At 39.0% G+C, this 17,961-nt stretch overlaps 1 protein-coding gene across 2 annotated transcripts; it reads right to left on the bottom strand.

Annotated features, from left to right (window-relative positions):
- Positions 1–4,934: 4,934 nt before the first annotated feature.
- On the bottom strand, positions 4,935–7,567 carry LOC121811545. 2 transcript variants are annotated; one of them, XR_006052646.1, is made up of 4 exons: positions 7,428–7,567; positions 6,252–7,340; positions 5,538–5,621; positions 5,385–5,409 (listed from the first exon to the last, which is right to left on the bottom strand). XR_006052646.1 is itself a non-coding variant. In XM_042212427.1 (2 exons), exons 1-2 carry the CDS (start codon positions 5,685–5,687, stop codon positions 5,040–5,042), a joined length of 372 nt encoding a protein of 123 aa, XP_042068361.1. In that variant the 5' UTR covers positions 5,688–5,722; the 3' UTR covers positions 4,935–5,039. The 2 variants fall into 2 exon arrangements, 1 of the variants encoding a protein (XP_042068361.1); XM_042212427.1 differs by lacking the exons at positions 5,385–5,409; positions 6,252–7,340; positions 7,428–7,567 and adding an exon at positions 4,935–5,261 and having other exon boundaries at positions 5,538–5,722.
- Positions 7,568–17,961: the final 10,394 nt, after the last annotated feature.

Raw genomic sequence — 17,961 nt, 5'->3', positions numbered from 1 at the left:
TATAGTGACTTCAATATTTTTAACAAAGAAATTAGGCTTTGGGGGCTCAAACTGGCTCACTAGGGGTTTATGCAGGGTTAGGCATGTGATAATTTGGATATGAGGCTTTTAGTCCTATTGCCCAAATCATTATTATGCACCAATATCAACAAGATTGCAACTCGTAAAGCTCTTATTCAGTCGATCGACCATATGGCTTTTTCAATTAATTTTTCAAAACCGGAATAGTTCTCTCTCCTTAGCTCAAGAAATCGGACACCAAAGAACACTGTTGTCACTTTATCTGAAGCACGGGAAACCTAGCTCTCCAGAAGTTAGTAAGCAACAACAAGTTTGCAGACCAACCCTTGAGAGAAACGAAGTCTACACTAATAACCCATAAAAAAGTGTGTTAGTTACAATCGATATAGAGAAAATCTTGCATGCACACACAAATAGCAAGTGGTGAAAGTCTGTTCGTGGAAGCTTTTTGTTCTCATAACAAAGCAGTATAGTACTATGGCACTTTCGGATATTTATGAAGCTAATATCCCTTGTTTATCTATTGGTGATGCGTCTGAATTCATTAAAAAATAGGGAGATGCATATATTAAAGAACCATGACAGGCAACCTTTCGGAAATTTACTCTCAATAATAACATGTCAGTTACAAAGAGAAAATAACATTTAAATTCTCTATAAAATTAACATTTCAGCCACAGATGAGAATAAATAGCAGCTAGGCTCTCATGTATAAGTAGGAAACATGACAAGTTGAGTATATACAAGTTTGAATAACACCCAAATAAGATGAGAAGTAAACTTACCAGAATCCTCAAAGACTAGGATTTGATGTAGAGTTACCAGAATCCTCGAATACGTATGGGAAAACTACTTGCTTGTAAAACTACCTGCTGACATACCAAAATGCTGAAAACAAACCTCAACCACAATATCTTTAGCAGAACAAAAAAAAATTACTCTTATCAATTTAGATCATCTTCGAAACTTTGCGACATTCAATTTTGATTGATCAATTACATTGTTTTCTTTAAATATATAGTGCCATCTTTCCTGTCATCTTTACAAGATAGTCTTACCTTCCTACCTTCCTTTTCTGCATTAAAACTCCTTTTTTATGAAGCTTATGCCCTACAAAACAGTGTAAAATCATTTGCATATCATGTAAGACCCTGAGCAAATTAAGTGTTATTTAAACGTGGTTTTTATTTACATGATTTTCAAATCTTAAGCGAAAGGAAGGAAACGTTTTATATCATAAAAATATCTTTTGTTTTCTATTATCAAGTGTAAGCTTTGTCTTACATCACTAGAAAAGGTAATTACAACATCACAAGAAGAGATACATGAGATGATCTCTTACAGAAAAAATGTAGCATTGGGCTACTCTTTTTTTCATCTGGGCCGAGAGTTCAATATAGGAAGCTAGTCCTAAAGGTAATATAAAAAGTGGTTAGTGATAAAAATATATATGTGCTAAGGTAAAGATCATTTCTATTAAGACCCCAAAAACAAAACAGATGCACTTAACATTTTATGGAAAAAGATGAATGATATCCATAGGTTAAGCATGAGAGGTTTTACATGGACTAAATGATCTTCAGATGCAGCACGAACGATCCGGGACACAAAATGACTTATAAATAACCCACGAAAAAGATTACCTATCTATAGAATGCAGATAATGAATAAATGTGTTGAGTGAAGCAGGTTTATTAAATAAAAAAAAGTGCAACTATAAGAAACAGCATAATGACCATGTGCTAGAATGTTTCATTACCTAAATTGTAAACTAAGAAAGATAGGACAAACAAATAATTAATGCTCAATATCAGCATGGAAGGAAAGCATACATTGAAATTACCTCAGCAGTTGTACATCATCTTCATTCAAAAATCATGACTTAATAATGAACCTACATTCAATGGTGTATTAGAATATAGATATGTACTACTACATGCAATAGTGTATTAGAAGCAGGAATACATAAGTTCTTGCTAATTGTGGATACTTTGTCAGCTTTGAAGTAGAGAGAAGAATCCATCTGACAGTTTCTGATAGTCCTTCCATATGAACCGAACGAACTTGTTGACAGATCCTTCTCATCTGGGATTGAAACAAAAGTTATTAGTTGCTAAATAATACCAAAATTACTAAATCATTTACCCTGGCATGCATCGGGACAAAGCAATGAAGGTTTGCAATCACTTTAATCAACAAAGACGTTCTCCGATGAGCATAAGAGGAACGAGGTACACTACAAGGGGTAAATTCAAATTTAATGTGTCTATATACATTGATGACTTAGGGAGTTTCAGACAATGCAATAGTTGTAACTGACTGATTTGGTGAAATATGAATTATCGTGGTGATGTATATAATTCATAGTCTAATAGTGCATCCTCTTTAGAAACTAGAAGGTCAGACGAGCACTAGCCAGATACAAACTCTTCATGAGGGAAAAGAAAGATTGCAGCTAAAGCTTCCCTCTAAAGGAACGCATTTTTTGTGTCAGAAAAAAAAATGCTAAATTTCCATGAGAAAAGATTTTAACAATTGATAAATTAAAAGAATTGATGTGTATGGTATGGCATACCTATTTTCATTATACTTGAGACATGAAACGTCAAACAAAATAAATAATTAACCATCATACATTGACATATAGCTGAAACTCTTCTTACTAATCATCTGTATCTGTATGCAGTGACAAAAACCAAATGAGGAAATGATGTCACTTGAACAGTTCGTGGAAGTTTTTCGATTAGATGATTAAAATGACAAAAATATTTATACTGGTAAACTTGCAAATTCATTGTATGTGCTAAGTGACTTGTGAACATAGCAACAACAGTTTGGGAAGCCCTCATTATTCCATATCACAAGATACCAGCATATTCAAAAAACTAGTTGGTTAGGTTTGAGTTCATAATTTGCCACTTGATCCACAGGCACAGTATACTTGCAAATTTACTTGCAAGTGACATGCAAAATACAAATAACATTGTCCACAAATGACATAGTACTACCATTTTAAGCTAAGATAAGCTCGGAGGTGATCGACAAGTCTGGGTTATTGCAGGTGCTCAAACTCTCACCTTTTCATTTAAAAGTTACTTTCATAAATTTAACATCCATTTGTTAAAACCAGCAATTTGATCAAAATATCTCTTCAAGCACATCATTGGTGTGTTCAAATAGGCAAGGACATTTTCTAAGAAACTCAGATGTCATGCTTCGAGTCGAAATCTTTTCGACCTTCAATCATGAATAGCAAAGAAACCATGGCATGGAATCCATAGCACTCTAAAATTTTAAAATTAGTTGTACTGATGGAAAGCTTACAAAGTTTATCATGATGAATGACAGAAAATTTGAATCATCTGACAAGACATCTGCCAAGCGCATTGCATTAAGTTCCAGTTGCCCCTTCGGGTAGCTTGCCTCAGAGGGAGCATTAAACATTTTTTTAGCAACGCAAGAACCTATACAAAACAAATGCCCATGATACCACCAAGTAAGACAAAATGACAAATTGACAACTGCATATGTATAAGGCAAAATCTTCTCAAAGTGCAGATATTGCAATGCTTATTGTATAGGAAATACTATAAACATTTGTTATAGACCGAACTGCGACTGGGTAATACTACAAACAAGAAAAAGTTTGAAATGTCGGATTTGGGTTTTCTCGTGTGTAAAATTTCTGCAGCACATTTAAGATAATTTTAGTTTCATTTTCAAAGTACAAAACTTGCTGATTATTCAATGTTATTGTAACAATAGATCTAAAGGGTCTGGGAATTCTTTTTCTATTATAAATGCAATGACACATGTATCTCTCTGAGAGTTATGACCAGAACTGCATGATGCTTTCACTTTAGAAACCAATACCTTGAGTCCATCAGACTTTGCCACATCCTGAGTTGATGTTTTGCTGGCCACCTCTTCCAGGTAGGATACACTTTCAGCTTCACAAAGGTGCAACAGCTGCAGCAGAAAAAAATACATTTACTTCAAAGAAATAAGGGCCGGTTTACACAACCACACCAAGCACAAGCACATAAAATTTTTAAGGTGTGCTAACTTTACCAGCAGCAGTTGTATTATTCAAAGGCATAAATCCACTAATCTTAATTGGAAAGTGCACTCACAATAGATAAAGCTTTAGATTTTAGGTGAGAGATAGCAGCCATATATGAGGAAATATTGTCTAAGCCCAATAATTTTAAGTTCATGACGGCCTAAATCAGAATAAGAACGACTACATTGCCACACTACTCCTGAATTAATAAACATGTCACAAGGAAGAAAATAAATAATAAAGAAACAAAAAGGGAAAAGGAAAAGAGAAAGTAAACAGGAATGAAGAAAGAATTCAGAAGTGTGAGATTTTAGTTCTCTAGCGGGATAAAGTTATAAATGCTATTAATAGAACTTGTAATATGCTAATTCACAGTACTAATCTAGCTTAAAAATAATTGACTGCCCAACATTGTATAATCATTCTCTAGTGTAACAATTACTTTATCCGTCCCCCAGTACTATAGCACAATTACTATGTCTGGTGTCCCCTAAAATTTAGCACTTTCCATTTTGGTTCATGAACACACTCTAGTTTATATTTCAAACTTCCAATGACACATTTATCAAAAAACCACATTTTTTCACAACATAGTGGGACCCTCAATAATACCCTTTACCCACTTAAACCACATCGACCAAATGTGCTATACTATTGGGAGACAAGGAATTACATTCCCACGTATCAAACATCAACTTTTTCACCCAAGCTCAAATGTAACAAACAAATCCTAGGACATACATCAACATGCATCAGATAAAGCTGCAGCCACATAAGCAAATCAAGCTATTATGGAATCTCTTACTATCTCACTTGGACAGAAATAAATGAAGTCCCTGGAGCAGAAACATGTATGCAAAATAGAAATTCCAGCTCAAGTTCCCTGGAGCAGAAACATGTATTCACCACATTTGACATTTTAAAGAAATGTCAATGCTTTCAGGCAGTGAAAACTCTAATCAGATGAAAGGATAAAATCTTGTTCTTCACAATGCATTCCCGGAACAACTTTTGCTGACACAAGGACTGTAGAAATTGAAGAGAGAATCACACTCTGGCAGATGTGATTCAAGGTCTCTTCAGTGGTAGGGAAAGCACTTCCAAATGAATCGTTGGTCTGCAGAAACTTGACATCTACACAAACAGCAGCAAATTCTGCCTCTATGAATATGTCCACCTGCCACCAACTCCACTTACTCAGCCACAACATTACTTGATAACACTTTGAAATAACAACAATCAAGATGATGGAGTAGGAAGATTTTACCATTAAACAAGTAATTTAATGTTCTTAGTAGTGTGGAGAAACAATTTTATAATACAAGCTACCAGAGCCGAATGAAGAAGAACCATGGCATTGGGTATGGTGTGATATTCCTGGATACGAAGTAGTAAGTACATATCTACAAACAACAGAGGAAAGATCTAAAATTTCAAGGAAATGAATACTGACATGTCTGTATGGACCAAGTAGAACTAGCAGATAGAAGACCAGGTCAATCAGTTGTTCTGATATCTTCACATCATCAAGCAATATCTGAAGAAAACATATGATGATATATGAATTAAGGGGGATACAAAGGATGTATACAAATATAACCATATCATGACACACGTAACAAGTATGATGCCAAAAGTTGAGAATATCAATAATTTTCAAGTACAATAAACAACAAAGATAAATTAAGAAAGTGCTAGGATCAATATGAAGATAAGGAGTTGTGAATCATAGTTATTAAAGGTTAAAGACCAAAAGGGCACTGGAAAGGTGGAACTAAAATACCTACACAACATTAAGTAGCGCATTTTATGGGTGAGTTTATGAGCTTAGGAAGTTGTGGTTTATGCAAAAACATTAGCAACTGCACATACCTAAAACTAGAGGAAATTAAGCAGAAAGGTTGTCAGGATAACTAGAAAAAAACTTGTTAAGATACTTTTAAACCTCCATATTACAATAGTTTCCTAAAGCAAAAATAAGGAAAGTGAAAACAAAGATACTGTTACATGATGCAGTGGAAAAAACCACTTTAAGAGAATACATGTCGCTAATAAAGTAACCAAGTCAAAATAAAAAAATTCTTTCAATCCATGTATGTTTGTCATCTTGCATCAATCAGCACACAAATCCAATTATAAGTGTAATATAGGGCTTTTGAAAACTAACAAAAATTAGACCGGTGTCGTCTGCTTGATACGATGATAGATAATACAGTTTGACTTCCGATAAGCGGTTCAATTTTGGGCACCCGAGAGGCAAGATGAAACATGGAATGCAAGAGAAGAATTCCACATAGCAAATACTTGAATGTGGATTTGTCCATTTCCCAATCCATAATCACTGCAATAAGGTGAAGAGGAAGATTCCTTGCATATTTTTCCATGTCAACCTGCAATAATCGTGTAATTCCAACATGTGCATTCCGAAGTATAAATACCAATAACAATATCTGTAACATAAACATCAACTTTTAGAACAACCCTATTAATTTCTACGAGTACATCCCTAATACAACAAGCCAAGAAATTGAAGATTTAACCTCTGCAGAGTTCCCAACAAACTACAGTTCCAGCATCACACAACTGTTTCAACATCAAAATCGAGAGAGAAATAGAGTCAGTCAGTGGGTCTAGCTTGCAAAATGGCTGAGACCAAATTCTAAGAGAAATGCTCAAAGGAATAACACCAATCTACAAATAAACAAGGGATGACCTTCTCTTTCAACCCAAAAATGTTTGGACATCACAATAAGTTTAATAGCTTCACAAATCAAGATGAGAGCCCATATATCATGACCCAGATCTAACTCCCTAACATATCTAGCCAAACAGGAAGATAAAATTTATAAACTGGAAAATTAATGGAAACAACTTAGTTAGGCCGAGAAGTCCATGGCAGTCCACCGCTGCAACGACAGCTTGGTGGATTCTGGAGAGCCGCTCGGAGAGAATCGGCGGCACCGAAATCAGACGGTGAGTCCGTGAGGAGGTCTACGGTGTATCCCGCCTCGTCGATTTAAATAAACACTGACATGCAACAAAGACACTGAAATTCCAAAAAGGAACACAAAATAGCAGGAAAATACAAATAAACAAGGGAAAAGGACAATACCGACAAGAAATTTAACAAATTAAAACTCCATAATACACCTAATCACCTACACCCATTTTTTGTTGCTTAATTTGCACGCATTATCACAAACTACAACTTCGCCCCCAACACTACTACTCAGTAACGCGCCGCTGGGAACTAAACCTGTTTCGCAAACCCATGTCAAACTCCATTTCCACAAAACTAAAATAAACATACAACTAAAAGCAAATTCAGTGAGAAAAAAGTTACCGGAGATTGCTTCGACGTCGGCGGCGCCTGGAGCCACGATGAGCAACCGGAATCGGAGGCGTCGTCGCAGCCGGAGAAATCGAGACTAGACAGTGAGGCGGTTAATGGGAGTGATGCTTTTTTCTAACGGGAATTCTAATTTGGGGGAATTCAAATTGAAAAAGAATTTTAGATAGAAAGGGTAATTTATTTGGGCTGGGATTAATTCCTTGAGAGCAAGCGCAGCGGTGGCGTCCGTCGCCACCGCCGTCCGCGCCGCTGGCACGGCGCTGCTCGATGTATCGAGGACGTCCGTGCCAGCGGACGCACATGTGGCGGCACGGGATTGGGCAACGGCGTAGCCGTTGCATTCAAACTTTTTTTTAAAAAAAAATCGGTATTTAATTATAAATAATGCTAAAAAATAAAAAAAATATTTTTCAAATCCCAAAAATATGGCCGTTTTTTTCCCGTTTATTCTGATTTTTTTTTATTTTTTTTTATTTTTTTTTCCCAAAATCATCTATAAATACACACATTCATCACTCATTTATCACATCAATTCATCTCTCATTCACGCCGAGGCGAGCATACGACGGTTGGCCAGACGATCGAGACAAGACACACAATGCGCGATACTCGAATCCACAATCAACTACAAGAAGACCTAATCAACCACATGTGGGCGAAATTCGGCAACGAGTAGTGGTTTTTTTAATTTTTAGGATTTTAATTATGTAATTTTTAATTTTTAGGATTTTAATTATGTAATTTTTCATTTTTAGGATTTTAATTATGTAATGTTTAATTTTATTTGTCATTTGTAATATTTATTGTGGTTTTTAAATGAATTTTAATATTATGGAAATATTATTGTTTAATTGAATTTTAAATTAATTGTGCTCGTCCTTGCGGAAGAGCACAGTTGTGGGTGTTGTGCTCTTGCCAGAGAGCAGGCATGAATAGTACCGCCCGGGCCCACAACCGTGCCGCTGGCAAGAGCACGGTTGTGGATGCTCTGATGGGTGTGTTGAAGGGAACGAATCCTCTGATTTCTATAAAAACACAGCATATTGCCGTGCATTAAACACAGAGGAAATGGAGTAAAACGCACTCATACAAGTTATCTTCATTTTCAACCCATTTTCCCTTTTATTATGGTTTAGGCAAATATTAATACAAATTGCATTATCTTCATTTTCAACCCATTTTCCCTTTTATTATGGTTTAGGCAAATATTAATACAAATTGCATTCCAACCCCATGGCCCACCATACAGCACGACCTCTTTCATACTCCGTATAGTACACGTATCATTTTTTACAAAAGTTGGTTTTTTTATTTTTATCACTAATTACTTAAAACTGATTTGTTTTTTGATATATTTATAAAATATTTTAATAAAATAATTTTTTAATTCTTATGTTGAATACTCCCTCCGTTCCGCGGTAGTTTAGTCATTTTTTTTCTGCACTCGTTTTAGAAAAATGATAATAAATAGTTAAAGTAGAAAAATAGTAAAGTAAGAGAGAGCATAACGTAGATAAGACTCTTCTTACGTTGTAGTCTCTCTTACTTTATTTTTTTCTCCACTTTAACTATTTATTATTATTTTCCTAAAACGAGTACAGAAAATGAAATAACTCAACTACCGTGGAACGGATGGAGTACTTCTTTATACAATACTTCTTTTATAATAGTAATATTTAAGATATAATAGTAGTAATACGTACTTAGTTTTATTGAATGGAATAGGTGTAATTATTAAAAACTAAGTGTTATTGTAATATATAAATACTCCATATACTAATACTACCATAAAAGAAGCACCACAAAGAAAAAATATTCTCTTATAAGTTAAAAAAAATATCCAGCATATCAATAATAAACATTTTTATTAGTAATTTCTATATGTCAAGTTAATTTTAATTTTTACAAATTAGAATACAATGACTTTTGCACGAAAAAAAATCAGATTAATATAATAGGATCATGGTGAATCAATTAGCATCTTAAGAAGATGCAATAATAAATTTTTAGTTAAATTTTATCAATATATGAAGCAAGAGAATGTGATCAATTGCTAAGTAATTACCAATCCAAAATTAAGACTAATTTTTAACCATTAGATTAGGAGATCTAGTGGTTGATATAATGTCAAGTAGATTATATTTTACATTTAAATAATTATTAAATAAAATTAAAGGGTATTAATGTCAATTTTTCTCTTATTAAAATTATCCCAAAACATTAAATTTTATCAACTCGTTCGATTTAAATTATTTTTCGCAAAAAAATATCAATTTAAAGGTAATTTTATAAGGATTCTAAACATACTAATTTTACTGATACTTCCTCCGTCCACGATTGTGTTAGAGTTTTGTATACTAGAAATCACATTTCGAGTGATTGCATACTATAAAAGCCCTTATTTTAATTTCTAAGGAATAAAACAAATTATTTTTGTCATAATGATTGTTATGTTTTATATTTAACAGTTGTTTATTTACATGTTTAAATATATAAGAAACTTAACAAGTCTAAGTCTTTATTTTAGTAGACCGGTTGTGGGCGTCGTCCACTTTAAGGTAACACGGTCAGTTCTAAAACAAAGAAAAAACACAATTTCACAACCCAGATAAGCTTTGATTACTTATCGCGAAAGGTTGCAATGTCAGTCCGCATATTTCTAAGTCTTACTGAAATCAGATGACATTGGTGTGGTATAGCACTGAACGGATCTAACAGCAAGACATGTCTTTATGCTATCCACTAAAAGACGAGGTCTTGATAAATAATCATTTCTTAATCAATATATTTAGCATTGAACATTCGTTATTGATTATGCATTACTTTTTTTTTGCATTACTTTGATTTATCAAATGGTGCTGGTTTTCGCAACCCAATAATCATGATATTTTGGGTAGTGTTGATTAACATCTAGCGGTGCTAGGATTGCTATTATATTGGAACGTGCGTCTGGTGAGTCTGGTTTAATAATGTCCTCAAGTGGAGCTCATTTTATTATTCGGAACCTAGCTAGTTGGAATTTTAATTATTCTATGAATAATAAAAAAAGTGTTTTCCTGAAGTCCATTGTTGGAATTAAAAATATATTAATTAATTAAGTCTATAGAAGACATTAATTAATTAATGGACATTTATATCTTAAGCGCGGGGAATAACCTTTTAAAAGTGGAAACTCAGATTACTTGTAATTTCGAATTTGGATGGGTAATACAATATTATTACTGTAGTTGCTGATAATAATATTCTAATATAAGCTTGAATTAAATTGTGGGTTCAATTTAATTAGAAGAGCTAATGACCTCTGATTCTCTGATTTGTGCTTCCGCTGTCAACACCTTCAGATTGAGTGTCACAAGTGTTCCTTTTCGTCCGTCCAAAATTTGGTGTCTCATTTATATTTACTACTTTTAGTAATGACCTCACATTCCACTAACTCTTCTCATTCATATTTATTTAAAAACTAGTATATAAAAGTATGACCCACCCCCCACTAACTTTTTCTACCTTCTTTCTGTTCAGTGGCGTATCCATAATTTTTGATATGGGGTGAGAAAAATAATTATAACAACTTGGATTTATAATATAAAACTAATCCAATTCTCTTTGTAATGTTTTCTCGATTAAAATTTTATCCTTATTTTTTACATTAAATCCTTATTTGTAAATAAAAATAAATTATGTTTTCTAGTGTTACTATATGGATGATTTCTATTGTTTTCTAGTGTTAATATATATATATGAAGATCATCAAAGTATAATTAATATTAAGTGTATAACTAGAGAATAAATCTCAGCCACTCATTATCTTAATCCAATAACCAAAATAAGTAAACATTTTTAGTTAATAAAAACTGCATAGGGGTATTTTAGGAAATCAACTTTATTCTTATATTTTTACATACACAACTATTCACGCTCACACACAAACACACACTCTCTCCTTCTCTCACGAAAGAGGTGGCGGAGCAGCTTGCACCTCCTCTCCGGCGACACCCTCCTCCGGCCTGCTTGCCTCTCACGGCTGCCTCCCCATCTGTAACCCCCTCCTCCGGTCTGCCTCTCGCGGAGTACGGCTCACCTCCTCAGGTGATTTGATTCTCGGGAAAATAGAAATAAATATCAGAAAAAAAAAATCATGAAAAAATTCTGATTTCTGGCAGCGACGGCCCTGAAACCGCCAAGGATGAAATCAAGCTGTGGTTCAAACAGGAGGAGCTGGTTAACTACACGAGCAACGCGGAGAAGTGGATATACAGGGTTTACTGATTTCAGAGCTAGGTATTTGTTCAAAATAATAGCCTGCCTTGCTTGAATAAAGAGTGGGGAAGCAAAAGGAATGATGTGAATCTACTTGATCAAATTTTGCCGCAGATGTCTTCTTATACGGAGTATTAGCAATCTTGCATTCTGCCTTTGGCTAATGCACTTTCTGGATCTTTTTATTGATGACTTTTACCGTATTTGTTGAATTTGCTGGTAAAGCAAACAAAAAAAGGAAAAATATTTTAGAAGTTGAGATTGGTTCATTTATAAAATAATCGAAATTTAGATGAGTGTTTTCGAATTCAAATACTTGCAATTTATTTGGTTTCGATATGTTGCAATTCTAGCATGTGCAATTATGACACTCTTTATCTAATTGCAATTATAACACTCTAAGCAAGGATAACACATACATCACTCTAACCATGGAATACATGCTTAGAGTGATATTTTCCACAGTTATAGTGATGTTTATGTGATATTTGGTTATAGTGATCTATTTTGTTAACATCAGTGAAGTAAGTACATGCTTAGAGTGATGTGTTCCAAGGTTAGAGTGAAATCTCTTTGATATTTTCTTATAGTGATCTATTTTGTTAACATCAGTGAAGTAAGTTCATGTTTAGAGTAATGTGGTCCAAGGTTAGAGTGAAGTCTCTGTGATATTTGCTTATAGTGATCTATTTTGTTTACATCAGTGAAGTAAGTACATACTTAGAGTGATGTGTTTCACGATTAGAGTGATGTTTTTATGATATTTTCTTAATCTATTTTGTTCATATCAGTGAAGTAAAAACATGCTTAGAGTGATGTGTTCCTCGGTTAAGTGATGTTTCTGTGATATATGTGTATAGTGATCTAAACTTTCACGCCAATCTCCAAGCAATGGAGGAAGGGATCGCGCAAGCTCAAGCCAATTTTGAGAAAAGTGGCATGGGATCAATAAGGAAAACTCTCGCCTCTCTCTAGTTTCTCTCTCTAAGCTTCGTGTGCGCCAAACGGACACCGTCGGCCTCCCCCAGCGTACGGTACACCCGACACCCCTTCATCATCCTAGGGGTTCCGGATTCCACCAAACGGTCACCGGCGGCCTCCCCGTCGGAACAACCTCTTGAAGCCCGCACCACCCAAGCCCTATGGAGGAACCCGACCCAAACAAGAGCCCCCCCGGAGGCTGTGTTTCAATCAGCCGGAGAAGCCCTAACAAATGCAACCGCGTACAAGAAGGAAGCCCGGAGGAGTGCCGGAGAATGTTTGAGGCTGAGGAGATCCACCCCAAGGCCGACCATGAAAGGTTTAGGAAACAAGAGATTCATTACCACTCCATCCCCTTCGGCCAAGCCGAAATTCAAGAGAGCCGCGACTAAGGAGGACGAAGAAGATGCAACAAAAAGTCTCAAATATAAGAAAACCCTATATGAGGAACTAAACTTGGCCGTGGTTAAGGCCGGTCAAGTTTCGGACGTGAAAGTTGATAAAGAAATGGAGGTAGGAGGGAAATCTCCTCCGAAGGATCCTGTGCCCACAAACCTAGACGTGGAAGACTCCTTGTCCGACGCAGCACTCACCGGCGAGGGAGTAGCTGCGGCGGTGCCGGACCTGGCTTATGACCCCGTCGGCGACGAAGAGTCCGTCGGTGAAGACATGGCTATGCTCCCTCCCGTCCCAAGGCACATGGTGGAAGGTACAAACGAGGTACAATTGTCCTTGGGGGATGTGGAAGTCAAACTACCCGAAATGGATACAACAACAAAACAACTTTCCGAAAGTAGTTTGGTGGCTTCCCACACTGAGCCATCACGTGAAGAGCTAGCCGTTGTAGCCCATGTGCTGCCAAAAAACGACCCCATCTTGCACCTTGTGTCCCTTGACACACCGGAGATGCTAGACTCCTTGTCGGCACAACCTCTTCTCGTCGACAACCAGCCGGCGGCCCTTACCGTGAATGCTGGGCCGAGCCTTCCCCTCACATGGGCGTCCGGACCTCCCCCGGAACCCTCCTTGGCTACAAATGTCCCATCCATGGAGGACTTCCCCCCTCTTGAACGCGGTCGGACCCGGAAAATCCGAGATGCTTTTGAACGGGGTCGGCTGCACCCGAGGCCGCAACCGAAGCTGGCCGAACTACCTCTTTGAGTCACGGCGAGCACCTCGGCACTTAACAAGGCTTCCTTGGCAGCCTCTAACCAACCCTCGGAGGTGGCCACGGAAATGCATCAAGGTGATATGATAATGGTGGATTCAGCCGAGCCCTATGGACCTCAACTAGTGGCTGGCCCCGGAAAACTTGACAAGGCATGGGTGGCCCAGAACAAGACCTCGTTGGCGAACTCCCGACCCGACGGAAATGCGGAGGCCGCGAGACTCACAAGCACACCAATGACCATGGCAGATATGGTCCGGGAGTCCGCAGACCCCGAAGGGCCGAAGGTATTTGAACCGGAGAAGATCCAAAATATTGGCTTTGCAACCACGTCAAATGGTATCCCGACAATCTACTTCTCTGGTGCGGAAATCCAAAAACTAGCCACGAGCCTTGGCCACGCCATCGTTGGTAAGTTCTCCCATTCGATTCCCGCATCGCATCAAATACAAAAGACCTTAGATAATATCAAATTTAATTGTGGTTTTACATGGAAATACATTAATGGCAAGCATATTCTTGTTCAATTTGAGGATATGTCGGATTATGCCCGATTGCTAAGTGGACCGAAAGGTACTCCGGTGTGGTTTATTGATCGCCATCCCATGAGAGTTTTCAAATGGTCCCTGGAGTTTGACGCATATTGTGAGTCCCCGATCGCGGCAATTTGGTGCAATCTCATTGGCCTCCCTATTCATCTTTTTGACCACGCTGCCCTTTTTGCCATTGGCAAACTCCTTGGTACCCCGATTCAAGTGGATCGCGCGACGGCCAGCAAGTCTAGACTCTCGTTTGCTCGAATTTGCATTGAGATTGATATTACGAAGCCACCCCCCGAGGAAATTATACTAGACATTTGCGGTCGTGAGACGGTGCAACAAGTGTTATGTCATGCCGTGATTGTGGAGCTATAAGGGTGGTTTAAAGTGTTATGTCATGCCGTGATTGTTTTGATGTTGAGATTGTTGCCTGATGCCTAGTTCGTTTGAGCTTGCTCCGTTAGGCTATAGGGCTATGTTGAGATTGTGCTTGATGCCTAGTTTGTGAGTTCGCTCCATTAGGCTATAGGGCTATGATAAACGAATTCGGGTCTGAGTAGGGCCGCAAACCCTATCAGGCTGTGTACACAGAGGGGATCGTGAGCCGTCCTTGCTAGTCGGCCGGTCTCGTGGGCGAATAGTGTGGCCACACTTTCGTCGCACTATGGTAAGAGGATGTGATTGATTGATTGATGAGAAAGTGGGGAGACTGTTTTGACCGGCCGGTCTGTGAAAAGTGTTTTTGTGATACTCGTGATATTTCTTAAATAAACGTAAAAACTCGAGTTCACCGGTATGGATGACATAACTGTTATAAAATGTTTTCGGCATGAGCCCATTGAGTACAACAAGTACTCAACCCTGCATATCTTTTTTCTTTATGTGCAGGTTGAGGGGTGATGTTGCGGCGGATGTTGAGTGAGCTTTAGGAATTCCCGGATGCGTCGTGTCTTCAAACATGGGCGTCATCCTATGACTCTCCTCTGATACTTGTTTTTCTGTTGCCGTGTTTCGAATCGTTCTTGTTAAAGTCTTTCGTTTTGCCCCACACTACTTTTTAACATTATTTACCTTGAGATATTAACCCGCTCCTTAATTGTTTAATCGATTAAAACTCTTCTTTTGAAGCTTTGTTTAAGATGTTGTCTTTCATTGCTTTCCCCTTTTTCTTCCCTGCTCCTTCGTCCCTTTCCTCGTCACGATTTCCCCGTCTTTACTATCCTTAGTGAGGGCGGTCGTGACAGAAGTGCAGACTCCTTGACTCAGGCTATGATGGCTCGGACTTTACTTGGGCCAAGAATGGACTGTTTGAAAGGCTGGATAGGGTGATGGTGAGTGAGGCGTGGGCTCAAGCTTTTGAGGCAACAAGAGTGACCAATCTCCCCCGGGTCTCCTCCGACCACGCGCCGGTCCTCGCTCGATGTAAGTTGATGAATTCCGCCATGGGGGGAGGGCCTTCCGCTTCCAAAATATGTGGCTCAGGCATGAGGGATTTGCTGGCTTTGTGCGCGAGAATTGGGCGCATCCTACTGAGGCGGAAGGGCTACTCAATTTGCAAATTAAACTCTCGAGGCTCAAAAAGGCCCTCAAAGTGTGGAACAAGGAGGTGTTTGGGAACGTTCACATAAACCTCAGAAATCTTGAAGAGGGCATTGCCGTGGCCCAAGTTGAGTTCGAAGAGGACCCAACGTCGGGGAACAGAATGGAGATCAACAAGCTCATTGCTAACTACATCCTATCGCTTAAGATGGAGGAGGACTTTTGGCGACAGAAAGCGACTCTGAGATGGCTTACGGAAGGAGATAACAATACCAGGTTCTTCCAAAGCTGGGTCAAGCAAAAAAGGACCAGGTTGAGAATCCATTCAATCGAAGAGAATGGTCAAGAGCTTACAGATGAAACGGAGATTAGGAACTCGGCGGCCAACTTCTTCCAAGGTCTCCTTGCGCCCGAGTGTCCAGAGCTAGCCGAGCCGGCCCTTGACATCCTACACCACCTGCCCCCCTCGGAACAACTGGAGGATCTCTCCAAGGCCCCGGGCTCGGAAGAAATTAAACGCGCCGTCTTTGATATCTCCGGAAACAGTGCGCCAGGGCTGGATGGCTTCACGGCTTCCTTCTTTCAAGCATGCTGGGATACCGTAGGGCTGGATCTGGAGGAGGCTATCGCACAATTCTTCCTCGGGGCATTCCTCCCTCGAAGCATCACGACTACGAGTATCGTGCTCATTCCCAAAAAATCAGCTCCTAAGACGTGGGGGGACTACCGGCCCATCAGCTTTTGCAACGTCATTAATAAGGTAATCACAAAGATACTTGTTAAAAGGCTAACACCGTTTCTGCCGCAGGTTGTTTCTCCGAATCAAAGTGGATTTGTGAAAGGGAGGCTCCTAAACGACAACGTGCTCCTTGCGCAAGAAATGTTCCATGAGTTAGCCAGATGCTCCCCAGCCCCAAATGTTGTGATCAAGATTGATATGGCTAAGGCCTACGACTGAGTGCAATGGCCTTTTTTACTTAAAGTCCTTAGAAGGATGGGATTCCCGATTGCCTGGGTGTCGTTGGTCGAGAGATGCATTAGCACATGTTGCTTCTCAGTACTCGTTAATGGCGCCCTGGCGGGTTTCTTCAGATCCTCTCGGGGATTGTGACAAGGGGACCCCATCTCCCCGGGCTTGTTTGTGATAGCTGATGATTATCTTTCGAGAGCCCTTGATAATCTAATACTGGGTCAGAAGGAAATGACTTTCAAGGCAACTCGGCGATGTATGGAGATCAGCCACCTTGCGTATGCCGACGATATCATCATATTCACGCAGGCGGCCACGAACCCTTTGAGGAGGCTTAGAGCTTACCTTGATCACTATGCGGAAGTGTCGGGGCAGCAAATCAATCTTGCCAAGAGCAATTTTTATATTTCCGAAAAACATGAAGGATGGGCGAACACAATTCAGAGTGAAGGAGGCTTCTCCCGAGGTACCTTCCCCTTCCTTTACTTGGGAGTCCTTCTTTATCGTGGTGCAAAACGTACAGCCATGTTTATGTTCCTCCGGGAAAAGATCACCGCTAGGGTCTCGGGATGGGCCCACAGACATCTATCATTTGGGGGGCGTCTAACGCTCATTAAGAGCACCCTGGAGGTAGTGCCGATCCACATCTTTCAGGCCATAGAACCAACGGTCGGTGCCCTTAAGCAACTTGATCAACAAATGGCCCGATTCTTTTGGGGTTCCACCACCGAGAAGAAAAGGACACACTGGATCGGATGGGATCAGGTCTGCCGACCTACTAATAAGGGAGGGCTCGGAGTTCGGAAGTTTAAGGAAGTGTTGCGCGCGTTTAACCTCAAATTGTGGTGGCAATTTCGGGAGCATAATTCCCTATGGGCCATGTATATGATGGCCAAATATTGTGATAAGACCTTCCCCCTCGCCGCAAGACCCACGAGCAGAAATAGCCCTACGTGGAAGAGACTCCTGAAGGTTCGGGGACAAGCACAACCGCACATCTGGTGGCTGGTGGGGCCCGGAAGGATCTACTTCTGGGATGACATATGGCTTAATAACACGGCCATCAGGGAT

The sequence above is a fragment of the Salvia splendens genome, chromosome 7 (assembly GCF_004379255.2).
Source record: "Salvia splendens isolate huo1 chromosome 7, SspV2, whole genome shotgun sequence".
Taxonomy (NCBI): Eukaryota; Viridiplantae; Streptophyta; class Magnoliopsida; order Lamiales; family Lamiaceae; genus Salvia; species Salvia splendens.
This window is presented reverse-complemented; position numbering and strand designations above follow the sequence as displayed.